The 13,288-nt window shown below is 38.8% G+C and overlaps 1 protein-coding gene across 1 annotated transcript in view; it reads left to right on the top strand.

Moving 5' to 3' along the window:
• Positions 1-13,288, top strand: part of SLC38A4 (solute carrier family 38 member 4) — an 85,670-nt gene that overhangs the window by 54,927 nt on the left and 17,455 nt on the right. The window contains exons 2-9 of the mRNA XM_083366463.1: positions 6,171-6,289; positions 7,579-7,669; positions 7,761-7,876; positions 9,703-9,776; positions 10,501-10,593; positions 11,724-11,805; positions 11,897-11,979; positions 12,085-12,143. Coding sequence (XP_083222589.1) covers positions 6,171-6,289; positions 7,579-7,669; positions 7,761-7,876; positions 9,703-9,776; positions 10,501-10,593; positions 11,724-11,805; positions 11,897-11,979; positions 12,085-12,143 — 717 coding nt within the window. The remainder of the gene's footprint in view (positions 1-6,170; positions 6,290-7,578; positions 7,670-7,760; positions 7,877-9,702; positions 9,777-10,500; positions 10,594-11,723; positions 11,806-11,896; positions 11,980-12,084; positions 12,144-13,288) is intronic.

Genomic DNA, 13,288 nt, shown 5'->3' with positions numbered 1-13,288 from the left:
GTCTTTCTTTGAATCAAGCTGAGTTCATTTTGTTTTAAATTGAATTTTTAAAAATTCTCCCCTTTTGTAGTTACTCACCACTCTTATATTGCAATCTTTCTGGGATCTTTGTTCTTTAACTCCTCCCTATTAGGGGGTCAATGACTTGTAATCCACAAGGAAAAGGAAGAAAAAGACTGCCTCACCCAGTTTCAGCATGCTGTTGACAATCAGCTGTTTGTCAGAGCTTCACGGCTCCTCACTTTTCTTTCCGACTCACCCAGCAGCCTTTCCTCTGTCCTTTCAGAGGATTTCTTCAGTCTTCTCCGATCAGCCACCACCTGATCCAAGCTACTGTAGTGGCCCTCCTTCTTTGTTGCCCCTCCAGGGCAACTTTCAGACCCTTTTTGGGTTGCTGGTTGAAGCAAAATCGGGCTGAGTAGCCAGAGCCCCGGCATCTTCCACCTGTTCCACTGGCTACCAAAACCGGAAGTTGGGAAAAAGGTCTTCTCACTCACACACACAGATATACAGACATTTCCCTCACTCCTCTGGGCTTTAAAATTAACATTTAGAGGTACTCACCTTCTTTCCAAAGCAGCCTCGAGCTCAAACCCAAAACTCCCTTTACTACCCCTGCTTCAAATGGGCAGGGTCTTGGAAAGATGAAGGCTTACCCAGTCTTGGTCCATTGGTGAGGTTAGCTTGAAGTCCCATCTTGGGTGCCAAATTGTTGAAAGAAACATCTTCATCAGGTCCAGTCCAAGCTGGGAATAAACAAAATGAAGACTCCTTTAGGAAAGAAGGTTCTTGTTTATTGAGTTGCCAGAAACTTCAGTGATAGCAGCATATTTATGGGGTGGCTGACCACATGGAGCTGGGAGTGGTGGGTTTTTATACTTTCTTGGGCTTTTGTGTTTGGAGTTGTTCCTGTGGCATGAACTTTGACCTGAGGTTCAGTGTGCTCTTTTTGTAGTCTGATAATGGTGGGTTAATCCTATTATGTCCTAAAGGTCATGTCCTGTTTCCCTGGGGCTGGGGCTGATGGCTATGTCCTGTGTTGGATGTTTTTGGGTGAGGGGTTGTTCGTTATTAGAAAGATCTTTGTCTTTCTAATCCCATCAGTTGTAAGCTTCCTGGCTCCAGTCTTTCTGAAAGGATTATAAAATCTGAACTTCTATAGACCTGGCCTGCTTGGGGCAGAGAGACTTGGGGAGGGGAGGGTGGTTTCTCCCATTTAAGATCTTCTCTATTATTCCTTTGGGGAAATATATTCTGCTTTTTTAATATCCCCCAAAATATTTCTTTTTCTGGGTGTGGGTGGGTGTGCTGTCTTCCTACAGTGTGACGGTAGTAGACAATACAGAAGAACTACAGATGTTATTGGATAAAATGTGGATTTGGTTTAAAATACATTGGATTAGAAAATGATATAGAAAAAATGTTGTGGATGTGAAAATAGATATTAAAATGCCAGAAATATAAATGTGATATATAAAATGATGTCAAAATGGATCTACAAATAAAGTTTTAATGATTAAAGAGGATGAACAAATTAATAAATCAGAAGAGTGATTTGGAAAGCCTTCTTACTTTGGATTTACCGTATTTTCCGGTGTATAAGACGACTGGGCATATGAGACGACCCCCTACATTTCCTGTTAAATTATAGGGTTTGGGCTATACTCACCGTATAAGACTACCCCTCTTCCAACGCACACCAAATAAAAATTTAAAAACATCAGATTTGATTTTAATATGGTAATTTTAATTCAAATGCTTATGACATGCAGGTACTTAGTAGGAAAACTGTCACTTATAAACATAAGGCTGTTTGTCATCAAACATGTAAACATAAAACAGTGCAAGTGGATTAAACTTAATAATAATAATAATAATAATAATAATAATAATAATAATAATAATAATAATAATAAGAAGAAGAAGAAGAAGAAGAAGAAGAAGAAGAAGTAGTAGTTGGAAGGGACCTTGGAGGTCATCTAGTCCAACCCCCTGCTAAGGCAGGAAACCCTATACCATTTCAGACAAATGGCTGTCCAGTCTCTTCTTAAAAACTTCCAGTGTTGGAGCATTCACCACTTCTGGAGGCAGGTTGTTCCACTGGTTAATTGTTCTAACTGTCAGGAAGTTTCTCCTTAGTTCTAGGTTGCTTCTCTCCTTGACTAGTTTCCATCCATTGCTTTCAGTTGCTTTGGAGAATAGCTTGGCTCCCTCTTCTTTGTGGCAGCCCCTGAGATATTGGATCACTGCTATCATGTCACCCCTCACCCTTCTCTTCGTTAAACTACACATACCCATTTCCAGCAACCGTTCCCTATTTTCCTATTTTCCTAATTCACTTTTTCACTTTTCCTAATTCACTCTAAAACGTTCCCTGTGCAGAGCCTTAAGTAACACCAGCTGCCTGCAATTAGTGCAGGTTCGCATCCCACCAGGCTCAAGGTTGAGTCAGCCTTCCATCTTTCTGAGGTAGGTAAAATGAGGACTCAGATTGTTGGGAGCAATAAGCTGACTTTGTAATAATGCTGCTTGTGTGGGGGGGGTGAAAGCTCTAATAAGGAGGCATATACATAGAATGAAGGCTAAGCACATTGCTAAGCACATTGATTTGTGCTTTAAATTGTAAGCCGCCCTGAGTCTTCGGAGAAGAGCGGGATATAAATGGGATTAAAAAAAAAAGACCAAATGGGAGATCCGCTCCAGGTTTTCCTGCCCGCCCGCCCAGTTCCTGAGTCAAATGTGTCCTTAGAGCTAAGCAGCTGCTCTGGCTAGGCATTCCCCACCTGCCTTTCAAGTTGCTCTTGCATTCCCCACCTGCCTACAGCTGCTCTTCAACTTTAGAAGGAAAGACGCCCAGACCCCAGCCTGTAAAAAATCACAAACTGCAGCTTCTACTCCAATTGATCCCGCTTTCCCTGCGCAGACTAAATGGAAGATCCGCTCCAGGTTTTCCAACCAGCCCTGTCCCTAAAGTTTCAGCACCTGGCATATAAGACAACCCCTGACTTTTGAGAAGATTTTCATGGGTTAAAAAGTCATCTGAAACTACGGTACAAAAGTAATGTGTGAAAGCAGGGAAACTCTGAGAAGTGAAGAAACTCATCCAAGCTTCTTGGATGAGAAGCAAAATATCTTCAAGGAAGAAAACAAGAAAACACCACTTTCCTTTTGAAAAAGCATCTTTGGGTCTCTCTCAGAAGAGATAAATAGGAACTCCTCAAGCTGTTCCAGGGAGCAAAGAGAAACTGAAAAGAAATCAATTAGTGGGGCAGTACTTGATAGGACAAAAAGTGAAGCTTTTTTAAAATGAAAACATTTATCAACTGAATCTATTTGATCAAGATTAAAACATACATATTATACATATTAATGAGATTTGATTTTGACAAGATCGTATGCAAGGCTTTAAAGATGTTTTTATGAATGGGGAGAGATTGCTTCTGTTTTATCTTTGAGAAAATGGTAAATTTGATTATAAAATTGAACTCTTTGATTAAGATTCAAATATATGGTGGCACTTAGTAGACTTTTGCTAATTAGACTTGAATATGTTTGACCTTATGACATCACTGCTCAAAGAAAATGTCATCAACTAGTAACAGCTGCTGTGGTTGGAGGATCTCTCATAGTAAAAAAGAAGGACTTTACAATATGTGGTTTTTTAAAAAATAACTTCCAGAATAATAGTACAGAGATAAAACTGGAGTACTAGCAAGACTTCTTTGATTTGATTGGAATTCAAATATAAATTTTGGAGAAAAGGAGATTGTAAAATAAAGGATAAAAGTTAATGTTGTATATGGCATCTCTTAAACTCTCCTTGATCTTGTGTTTTATTTTCACAAGATTCATGTTATGGGCAATAATGCTACTCAGCTCTGTATTTAAATGTCATAAATACAATTGTCAATTTTTAATTCAAGTGTATTATCATTTCATTACAGTTCGTTATGTAGTTGTGCAACTTTGTAAATATTTTATAAGAATTAAATCCTGTTAGATCTATAGGACCTACTTCCAGATAAATTAGAATAGGAAGAGACCTTAAGACAGACATGTCAAACACAAGGACTGGGGGCCAGATGCGGCCCGCGAAGTGGTTTCATGTGGCCCACGAAGCCATCCTGGAAACAGTGAGGGAACGACCCACGCTGCCTTGGCCCTGGCCCAGGCTGGCTGGGAGCCAATGTACAATTTTGTGGTGGCCATCTATGCTGAAACACATTCAGGCTTAGCTCCCCAAGGCCATCTGGAAATAGCGAGGGACCAGCCCCTGCCACGTCGGCCCCGCCCCCTGGGCACGCACTGGGGAGGAATCACCTTTTGTGAGGAATGAAGAAATGTACCATCGCCTGTAAGTGGCCAGCACATGGCCCTCACCTACTTCATATATCCAGCTTGATGGGCTCCGGGGGAGTGGTTTCAGCAGGCAGTGGGGCGCTCTCCTCAGAACACCAAGAGGCTGAGCTGGGCAGCATGAATCCAAAGAGAAGCACGATGATGCCCAGTCCCCAGCCTGCCCGGTTTCAGCAGGGAGCGGGGCACTCTCCTCACAGCGCCAAGAGCTGAACTGGGTGGCACGAATCTGATGATAAGTGCAATGCTGCCTAGCCCTCAGCCTGCCCAGTTTCAGCAGGCAACAAGGTGCAAAGCTGGTGAGCTTTGCACTGCCTGGCTCAGCCTTTCTGTGCTGTGAGGAGAGTGCCCCGCTGCCTGCCGAAACTGGGCAGGCTGGGGGCTGGGCAGCATTGCGCAGGTAAATTCAACTCTCATGCTGCTCATGGCATCCCCTCCCCCAGAGCCCACCAAGCCGATAGGTGAAGTAGACAAGGGTATTGGCCACTTCCAGGCAATGGTGCATTTCTTCATTCCTCACGAAGGATGACACTTCCCCAGCTGTGTTTCTTGCCTGTTTTTCTCCCTCCCTCATCTCAAATATTTTCCCACCACTCTGTTCTAGGAAGGAAGGAAGGAAGGAAGGAAGGAAGGAAGGAAGGAAGGAAGGAAGGAAGGAAGGAAGGAAGGAAGGAGGGTCTGAGGGAAATCGTGCCTTAATCCTACCCTGCCGCCCTTTCACCATCCCCTTGCCCCCTCCTTCTGGCCTATCCTGGGGGTCTCTCATCCTATTGCTAAGGAAGCTTTGGATACAAAGCCGGGTCTCCTCCCATGGAGAGGGAATGGGCCTCCCTCTGACTTTGCCCTCATACCCATCATGAGCAATCTGGCAAAGGAGAGCAAGCATAGCAGCAGCAGCCTTGAGGAGGAGGTAAGTGCAGCTGGGCACCACCTTGGGGAAGTGGGGCTGGGCTTAGTGCCACAGGTGCTTGAGGGCTGGGCTGGGCATTTGACCTCTGCGCCACCATCCAACCCCCCTCCGCATGGCCTGAGAGGAACAGTGAGGCTCCTCCAGTGGACCATGCCTTGGCACTTGCCCCAGTCCCACCCCCCTTCTGCCAGAGACCCTCAGATCTGTCCCACTCCTGCCCAGGCCCCCACAGGCACCCTTGACGCAAACGATGTAGAGCTGGCCATGCCCACCCAGTAAGACACACCCACTCCAGCCACGCCCACCCAGTAGGCTGCGCCCACCCTGGCTACACCCACCCAGCCCCCCCGAGGGAAACTGCAATCCTGATGCAGCCCTCAATGAAATTGAGTTTGACACCGCTGCCTTAAGACTATAACCCTATATTTCCTTACATGAGAATAATGGTCATTAAACAGAATAGGAGGTCACTTGTTTGTTTGAATGATTGATATCAGCTTTTTCCAGGAATTCAAAGTAATATATACAGCACTACAACTCCTATGAAGAGGTTCTGGACTGAGAAAGAGTGGATGACCCCAAATTAACCAGTGAGCTATCAGAAGGAGGGTTTGGATCTGTAGATCAGACATATGTAGAGTTGTACATCTCAGTTAGAGAGGAAACTGTGATTAGCATTTTAATTCTTACTCATTTTTTCTAAATTAAAATATTATTACATCCTTTTCAATTTCTCTAATTTTAGGTTGTGGTTTTTTTGTATTCTGTTAGAGTAATACGTGTTCCAAGAATCAACATCTTGTGGATGCAGAACCTTTAAACAGAAGGCCCAGTTCTGTTGACACTGAAGTTGCCTCTTTGTGTGTGTGTGTGTGTGTGTTTCTGGAAATCGCTGACTGCTCAGATGGATCGCCTGGAACTGCAGAAAGTCAACACAGAACTTGATGAGGAGAGCAACAGCGGAGACAGCATTGAAGACAATGACGCAGATATGGTTGATTCAGAGAAGGCTACTATTAGCAGGTAGGAAGCAATGTAGTTGCAGAAAGTACAAAAGCAAAACATGTTAGAAATGTAATAGAATTTCACTGGAGAAAGTCAGATGATTAAATAATTGATATTGCTGAAAATGAATATGCTTGCTTTCACTTTTATTGTAAAAGGCAGCAGCTGTATTTCTGGAAAGGGATTTTTCCCACCTATATATAAAAAGAAATCTGCAAATTTGCTTGCCCAGTTTAACACTTATTCTTAGTGCATTGCCCAACACTTTGTTTAATTTATCATTAATGTTTTCCGTGAGGATTCTCATTACTCTCAAACTGATCACACATATAAGTTAATATTTAAAGTCACAGGAACCAGTGCTTATTTTCAAATGACTGTGTTTCCTTGAAACCTGTTTAATGATTTGGACAGTACATTTGATTTTAAACTATTAAGTGCTTTACTGCTGTGACTGTGTAATACAACCATTCATTTAGCAACTGTTTAAAGTTACATCTGCACTGAAAAAAGTGACTTATGACCAATCCTCACACTTATGACTGTTGCTGCATCCTCATGGTCAAGTGATCAAAATTTGGGCACTTGGCAACTGGCATGTATTTAGAATGGCTCAGCATTGCAGAGTCATTAGTCACCATTTTCAACCTTCCCAATCAACTTCCAAAAAGCAGTCAATGGGTAAAGCATGTTAGGCACAAAGGATCAAGTTGCAGCACAGAAGATTTAGTTAAGCTTTCACACAAGAATCTGGTTAATTAATGGTCAGCACTAAATTGGCACTAAATTCAAAGGAATTCAAGGGGGACTGGATTTGGATCATTTGTGGCAACCTAAAGACTCTAAGCTGATGACACATTTAACTCCACCCTCTCTGCCTGCTCTTCTACAAAGCCAGATCTGCTTAACAGCTATGAGATTCACTTAACAATTGTGGCAAAAAGGTTGTAAAATCAGGCACGATTCACTTAACAATCACCTTGTTTAGCAAAGAAAATTTTGTTCCCAATTGTGGTCATAGGTTGTGAACTACCTATATTTTCTCCCTTTCCAAACAGTTAATCTGTTTCCTGTTACAATTTATACTGTCCTCTTTACTCAGTCTTAAGACTAACAGCCTCAGTAATCAAAATGATTTATCTGACACTAAGAAAGTTACATCTGTGATGGCTGTTTATTTTATTTCTGTCATTTTCCCATGTTATTTTATCTTATTTAAAGTTGGTCAGAGCAATATAAAGTTATTTCATTTTATTTTATTTTCATTATAAAGTCTTATGCTTCGTTTGCTTTTTCTCACCTTTCAGCCACTTTGTTGGTGATGATGCAGAAAGCCAGAAGTTTCTTGCTAATGGCTTCCTGGGTAAAAAGAAAATGGAAAGTTATACAGATGAATATGTAAGTTTATTAGCAATAGTTATGTTGTAGACCAGTCTGTAGAGATGTGGTGCAATTAATACATCATCATTATTGTTTTTTCCCTCAACAGCATCCAGGAAATATTTCATTCGGTATTTCGGCATTTAATTTAAGCAACGCCATTATGGGCAGTGGTATATTAGGGTTATCCTATGCCATGGCCAACACTGGAATTATCCTTTTTATGTAAGTAGTAAGCTATGTTTTTTTAAAAAAAATGGTAAGGAAATGAAGACATGAAGCATTCTCATTTGATGAAAATTCTGTCTATTTTGTGCTCAGGACAAATACACAGTACAAAAAAAGCTCGCAGGAGAAACAATCCAAATAAATCTTAATATAAACTTGTTAGGAATTCTCTCACATTCTTAACATATGAGAACCATAAGATAATAAATTCTTGTACATAAGCCTGGACCTGGCAGAATTCACTCACTTGGTACTGTGGCAAACAGCACATATAATAGTAAAATCCAGTATCATTTCAGTCTTTGGGGCAAATCCAAACAATACCTTATATGCTTAACAATCTATATCTGTTGATAAATGGTACCTCTCTCTGTTATTTTCAAATGGAAAAAAGGGAGACAAGACTAAGTGATATTAATTAAATAGCTGGCACAATGATGGGGCTGCAGGAGATTTTGCTTGAACTGTACAACCCTCAATGTGAAACTGTAACTGTAGATTTCTGTCCATCTAATATCTTACTATGCCAAATGTTCTAGCAATGCTGACAGTAGTGACATACAGCTGACATACACTATCTATACAGTATATTCTTTGATGGACAGCAGCAGATGTTTCCGAGCAAGTCTTAACTATAGCTAGATCTATCAAAGCAAGATGCAACTTTTAAAGCTGTTCAATTCAGCAAATGATGACAATTCTTTCAATCTAGCATCATGATGTTTAATTTGGAAAAGTCTTAAATAATTGGATTTGATGACTGGTCTAGCAGCAGATATACTCTCAGTACTCTCAGTATTCTTAAATACTCTCAGTATTTAAGACTAAAAAATGCATGAAACAAATGTTCAGCAACAGGATAATGAAGTTTTTAAAAACAGAATAATTAATTCTTTATTAAAAATTTTAAAATAATTATTGTTCAATCTAGACAGGATTTTAGATTGAGGCAGGGTTTAGACATGAGAGGAAAAAGAGGAAACAGATGTAGTTTATCAGTGGTTTCTAATAGTAAAGGATAATTTTACCAAGAAAAAATGTGTCCTAAAGATATTTATATTAACGTTCTTAGTTTGGATGATAATTCAGTGTTATAATCAGAAGATCATAGATGAGTTTTGGAACTAAAGTTTTCCCATTCAACTCCTCCACCCTCAAACCATCAGCAGCCTGTGAAAAATTTAGCACAAAGATTTTGACTTGCACCAAACAAGAATTCTCAATTATGCCTCCACTAGACAACTATAACTTAATATCAGTTAACAATCAGGAATATAAGCAGGGATGTGAACATATATTCATATAGATCCTCTATGTTCATATCAGCAAATCTGATAGTTTTCCTCATAGTGTTTTCTAAAAATGATAAAGTAGAGGGATTTTTTATTAAAAATAAATAAATCCACAAATTTGATTTAAATAATATTAAAATGTTCAACCCTAAAATATTATATATTTTAAGGCATTGATTCTTGTCTTCATCATATCACTCCTTATTAAACAACAAATGTATTTTACATGAGCCTAAATTCAAATTAAATACTGTATGAGTGGCTGTAGTGACAAGTGAAGAGGAGGGCCAAATCATCTCTATTTTAGAGTGCATATAATTCTATACAATGTACAGTAAGAAAGCAAATGCTATTAGTCCAGACTGGGCTTTTAGGAACACCTATGAACCTAATTGTGACTTTACCATTTCTTTCCTCTTTCTTCATTTCTGAAGCTACAGTAGCAATCCAGAATTAAAGCCTCTATATAGAATTGGAAAGTCTTTAGTTGTAATTGTTTTTTTCATTTATATTTATATTTCTAATTTCCAGAATCTTACTCTTCAGTGTAGCAATGATGTCACTCTATTCAGTACATCTACTACTGAAGACAGCCAAAGAAGGAGGTATGATTTACTTAAAGTGGGGATGGGGGCAATATTTTAAGTAAGCATATTCTAACTCATAGACTGCAACACAGACATATCAGGCACCCCAACCTGACATTCAGTAACCATAACTATTTTTTGCTACACATTATCATCAGTGCTATCATTCCACCCAGAAGACCCTCAAAATGACCATGTAGTATTGCTAGCTTCAGAGATTGGCAATGAGCATTTACTAGAAACTTCTTAAAAGTATCATGGCAGTGATTTCCAACATTTTCTTCACCACGGACCCCCTTTAAATATCTTTTGTGGCCACAGACCCCCAAGACTTAACTAAAGATTTAAATCAACATTTCTTCAAGCCTTCACGGACCTCCTGTGATGACATTGTAGTCCCCACAGGGTTCGCAGACCATAGGTTGAGAACCACTGTATCTTGGGAAGCAGATGCACTAAAAAAAATTTCAGGTTTTATTTCCTTTCATTTCAAAATGGGACAGGGGACTGCATCTTTAGGATGGATACTTTACCCAAAGTCTTCCTAAATCCTAAATCAGAGCCAGCATTGAATGGTAGTGCAGTCGCATTTTAGTCAAGCTTTACCCTTTCCTAATTGCAGTGGGAAAATGTTAAGTATGCACCTATTTTAAATTAACCACTGAGCTGTCATAAAGAGTCAAATCAAAACCAATGGATCAAATATTTTGCACTAAAATTTTCCATTTCCTGTTGGTCCTAGGCTCGCTAATATATGAAAAATTAGGTGAAAAGGCATTTGGATGGCCTGGAAAAATTGGTGCTTTTATTTCTCTCACAATGCAGAACATTGGAGGTAAGTTGGAAATGACAGTTCAGAAGGTTTAAAATAAAAATGATTTGTCTAATGATAAAAATTGGAAACAGTTGTCTACCGCTGATACCATAATAATCTTGAATTAGATTTAATAAAAATAAATTTCTTAATTGTATTGCCAAACATGGTATACAAGTAATATATATAATTTGAATAGCAGAAGAAAACTAATTTTAGAGTTGATAAGGAACAATTGAAAAATGACATTTAGAAATGTAAAAATGGTGCATAATTTACATTGTCCAAGTAGCATTTTTCTAACTGAAAATACAGTATTCTGAAAATACTGTTTGGACTATTTATTATATTTGTATGTTGTCTGCTTTTTCTATAAGATACTCTGGATTTCCATCAAATTGTAGTATGTAATATGAATTGTGTAATTACAGAAAAGTGTTGATGTATGGCAACAATTGCTAACATTTGCATGTGCTTTTAAATTTATTTTTTATTTATTTTTTATTTTAATTCCATTTATATCCCGCCCTTCTCCAAAGACTCAGGGCGGCTTACAAGCTTAGCAGTAGCCTTCATTCTATGTATATGCCTGCTTATTAGGGCTTTCCCCCCCCCAAGCGGCATTATTACAAAGTCAGCTTAATTGCCCCCAACAATCTGGGTCCTCATTTTACCTACCTCGGAAGGATGGAAGGCTGAGTCAACCTTGAGCCTGGTGGGATGCGAACCTGCACTAATTACAGGCAGCTGGTGTTACTTAAGAAGGCATTAGCCCACTGCTCCACCAAGGCTCCACTGCTCCACCAAGGCTCCACCAAGGCATTGCTCCTCCAATGCCTTTGGATATCAGTTTTTTAAAATATGACTATTTTGATCCTACGTTTTTAGGATACCTGTCCTGTAGGTACTTTTCAGTGGTGGCAACAGCATCAAACAAATGTCACAATATACAGTATACTTGTGTCCCAATGTTTTTATAAGTATGTAAATATCCAACAATATTGTTACATGTCTTATCATTGTTTGTCCTCCCCAACATTAAATTTAGCGCAAATAGGATTTCCATTTGACTGAATTTTAATCAACTGAATCTTTTGTGTGTCCCTTTCAAGCATCCTATTCAACTAAAATATCATGTTTGTCATTCACAGCAATGTCAAGCTACCTCTTTATTATTAAGTATGAATTGCCAGAGGTAATTCGAGCATTTTTAGGACTCGAAGAGAATTCTGGGTATGTTTTTCCTTATGCTTACTTTTATATATTTATTAAAAACCAACTGTTTATGAGATTAATTGATTCATATTTTATTTCCTTAAACTAGAGTATGGTATCTGAATGGCAACTACCTTGTAATATTTGTGAGCATTGGAATTATTCTACCCCTTTCACTACTAAAAAATTTAGGTAAGCAATTACTTATTCAAATATATAGTTTATCTTTAGCTGATAGTAAATTGTACTATCATTTCATTTTTCAATTAACTGCACATTCATTTATTATTTTTAAAGGTTATCTTGGTTATACAAGTGGATTTTCGCTTACTTGCATGGTATTCTTTCTCAGTGTGGTAAGTGAGGAAAACGTACACAATCTTTTTTTTAAAAAAAAACAAGTTTTATTGGTTTTTCAGTTAAAATCTACATATTTAGAAACCATTATGATGATTGGGTAATCAGAGATTCAGTAACAGTTTTCAGTACATAATTCAGGTTACATTATTTATTTATTTATTTATTTATTTATTTATTTAATTTATATACCGCCCTTCTCTCAAGAGACTCAGGGCGGTTAACAGGGCAATACGTAAAAGACAAATACAAAAGTTAAAATTATTAAAACATGATTAAACAATGCCCATAGTACAAATAGTACAAATTTAAAATTAAAGTCATAATAACAAACCCACCCCATCCCATCAGGCCAGGCCCGCTTCCTTAAAGAGATGGGTTTTAAGGTCGCGCCGGAAGGAGCGGAGGTCGGGCGCCATCCGGAGCTCTACCGGAAGATGGTTCCATAAGTCCGGTGCACCCACAGAGAACGCTCTCCCCCTGGGGGCCACCAGTCGGCATTCTTTGACCGGCGGCACCCTGAGGAGGCCCTCTCTGTGGGAGCGTACTGGGCGGAGGGAAGTTGACGCCGGCTGCAGGTGCTCCCCAAGGTATTCTGGACCCATGCCATGGAGGGCTTTGTAGGTCATTACATTATCAAAACATCCTTCTCAATTTCCCCTAACATTTCATACAACCAGTTTAAACTAATAAATTTCTAAAAAATAGCATGGTCAGTTGAAAAATTTGTCAATTCAGTTTCATTGAGATATATCTATGTCCTGTTATTAAGATTTACCTAATTTTAATTTTAATTATATTATTCAAATTTAGCCTTTAACATCCCAAATATTCACAACCCAAATTTCCCTTATTTCATTACAGCAAAAACTATAGCATCTAACATGTACACAGTGGCTGAATAGCTAGGTTCTACCTAATAAACATTGTCTGTTTCACATCCTAATACATCACACATTATTGACAGGACCACAGCCTATGTTTATCAATCTACAACTATTTATACACAACCAGATTCTGTTTTAAATTTTAGCTAATTTTTAATTGTTAAATAGAATAATCAAACGTCTTTTAACATCAAATGTGGGATCTATAAACCAAATTTCCATTATGTCAGTGCACAAATTATAATGTCTAAAATAAG

The sequence above is a fragment of the Vipera ursinii genome (assembly GCF_947247035.1).
Source record: "Vipera ursinii genome assembly, chromosome: 6".
NCBI lineage: Eukaryota > Metazoa > Chordata > Lepidosauria > Squamata > Viperidae > Vipera > Vipera ursinii.
The sequence above is the reverse complement of the archived record's forward strand: the minus strand, read 5'-3'. Positions and strand labels throughout refer to the sequence as shown.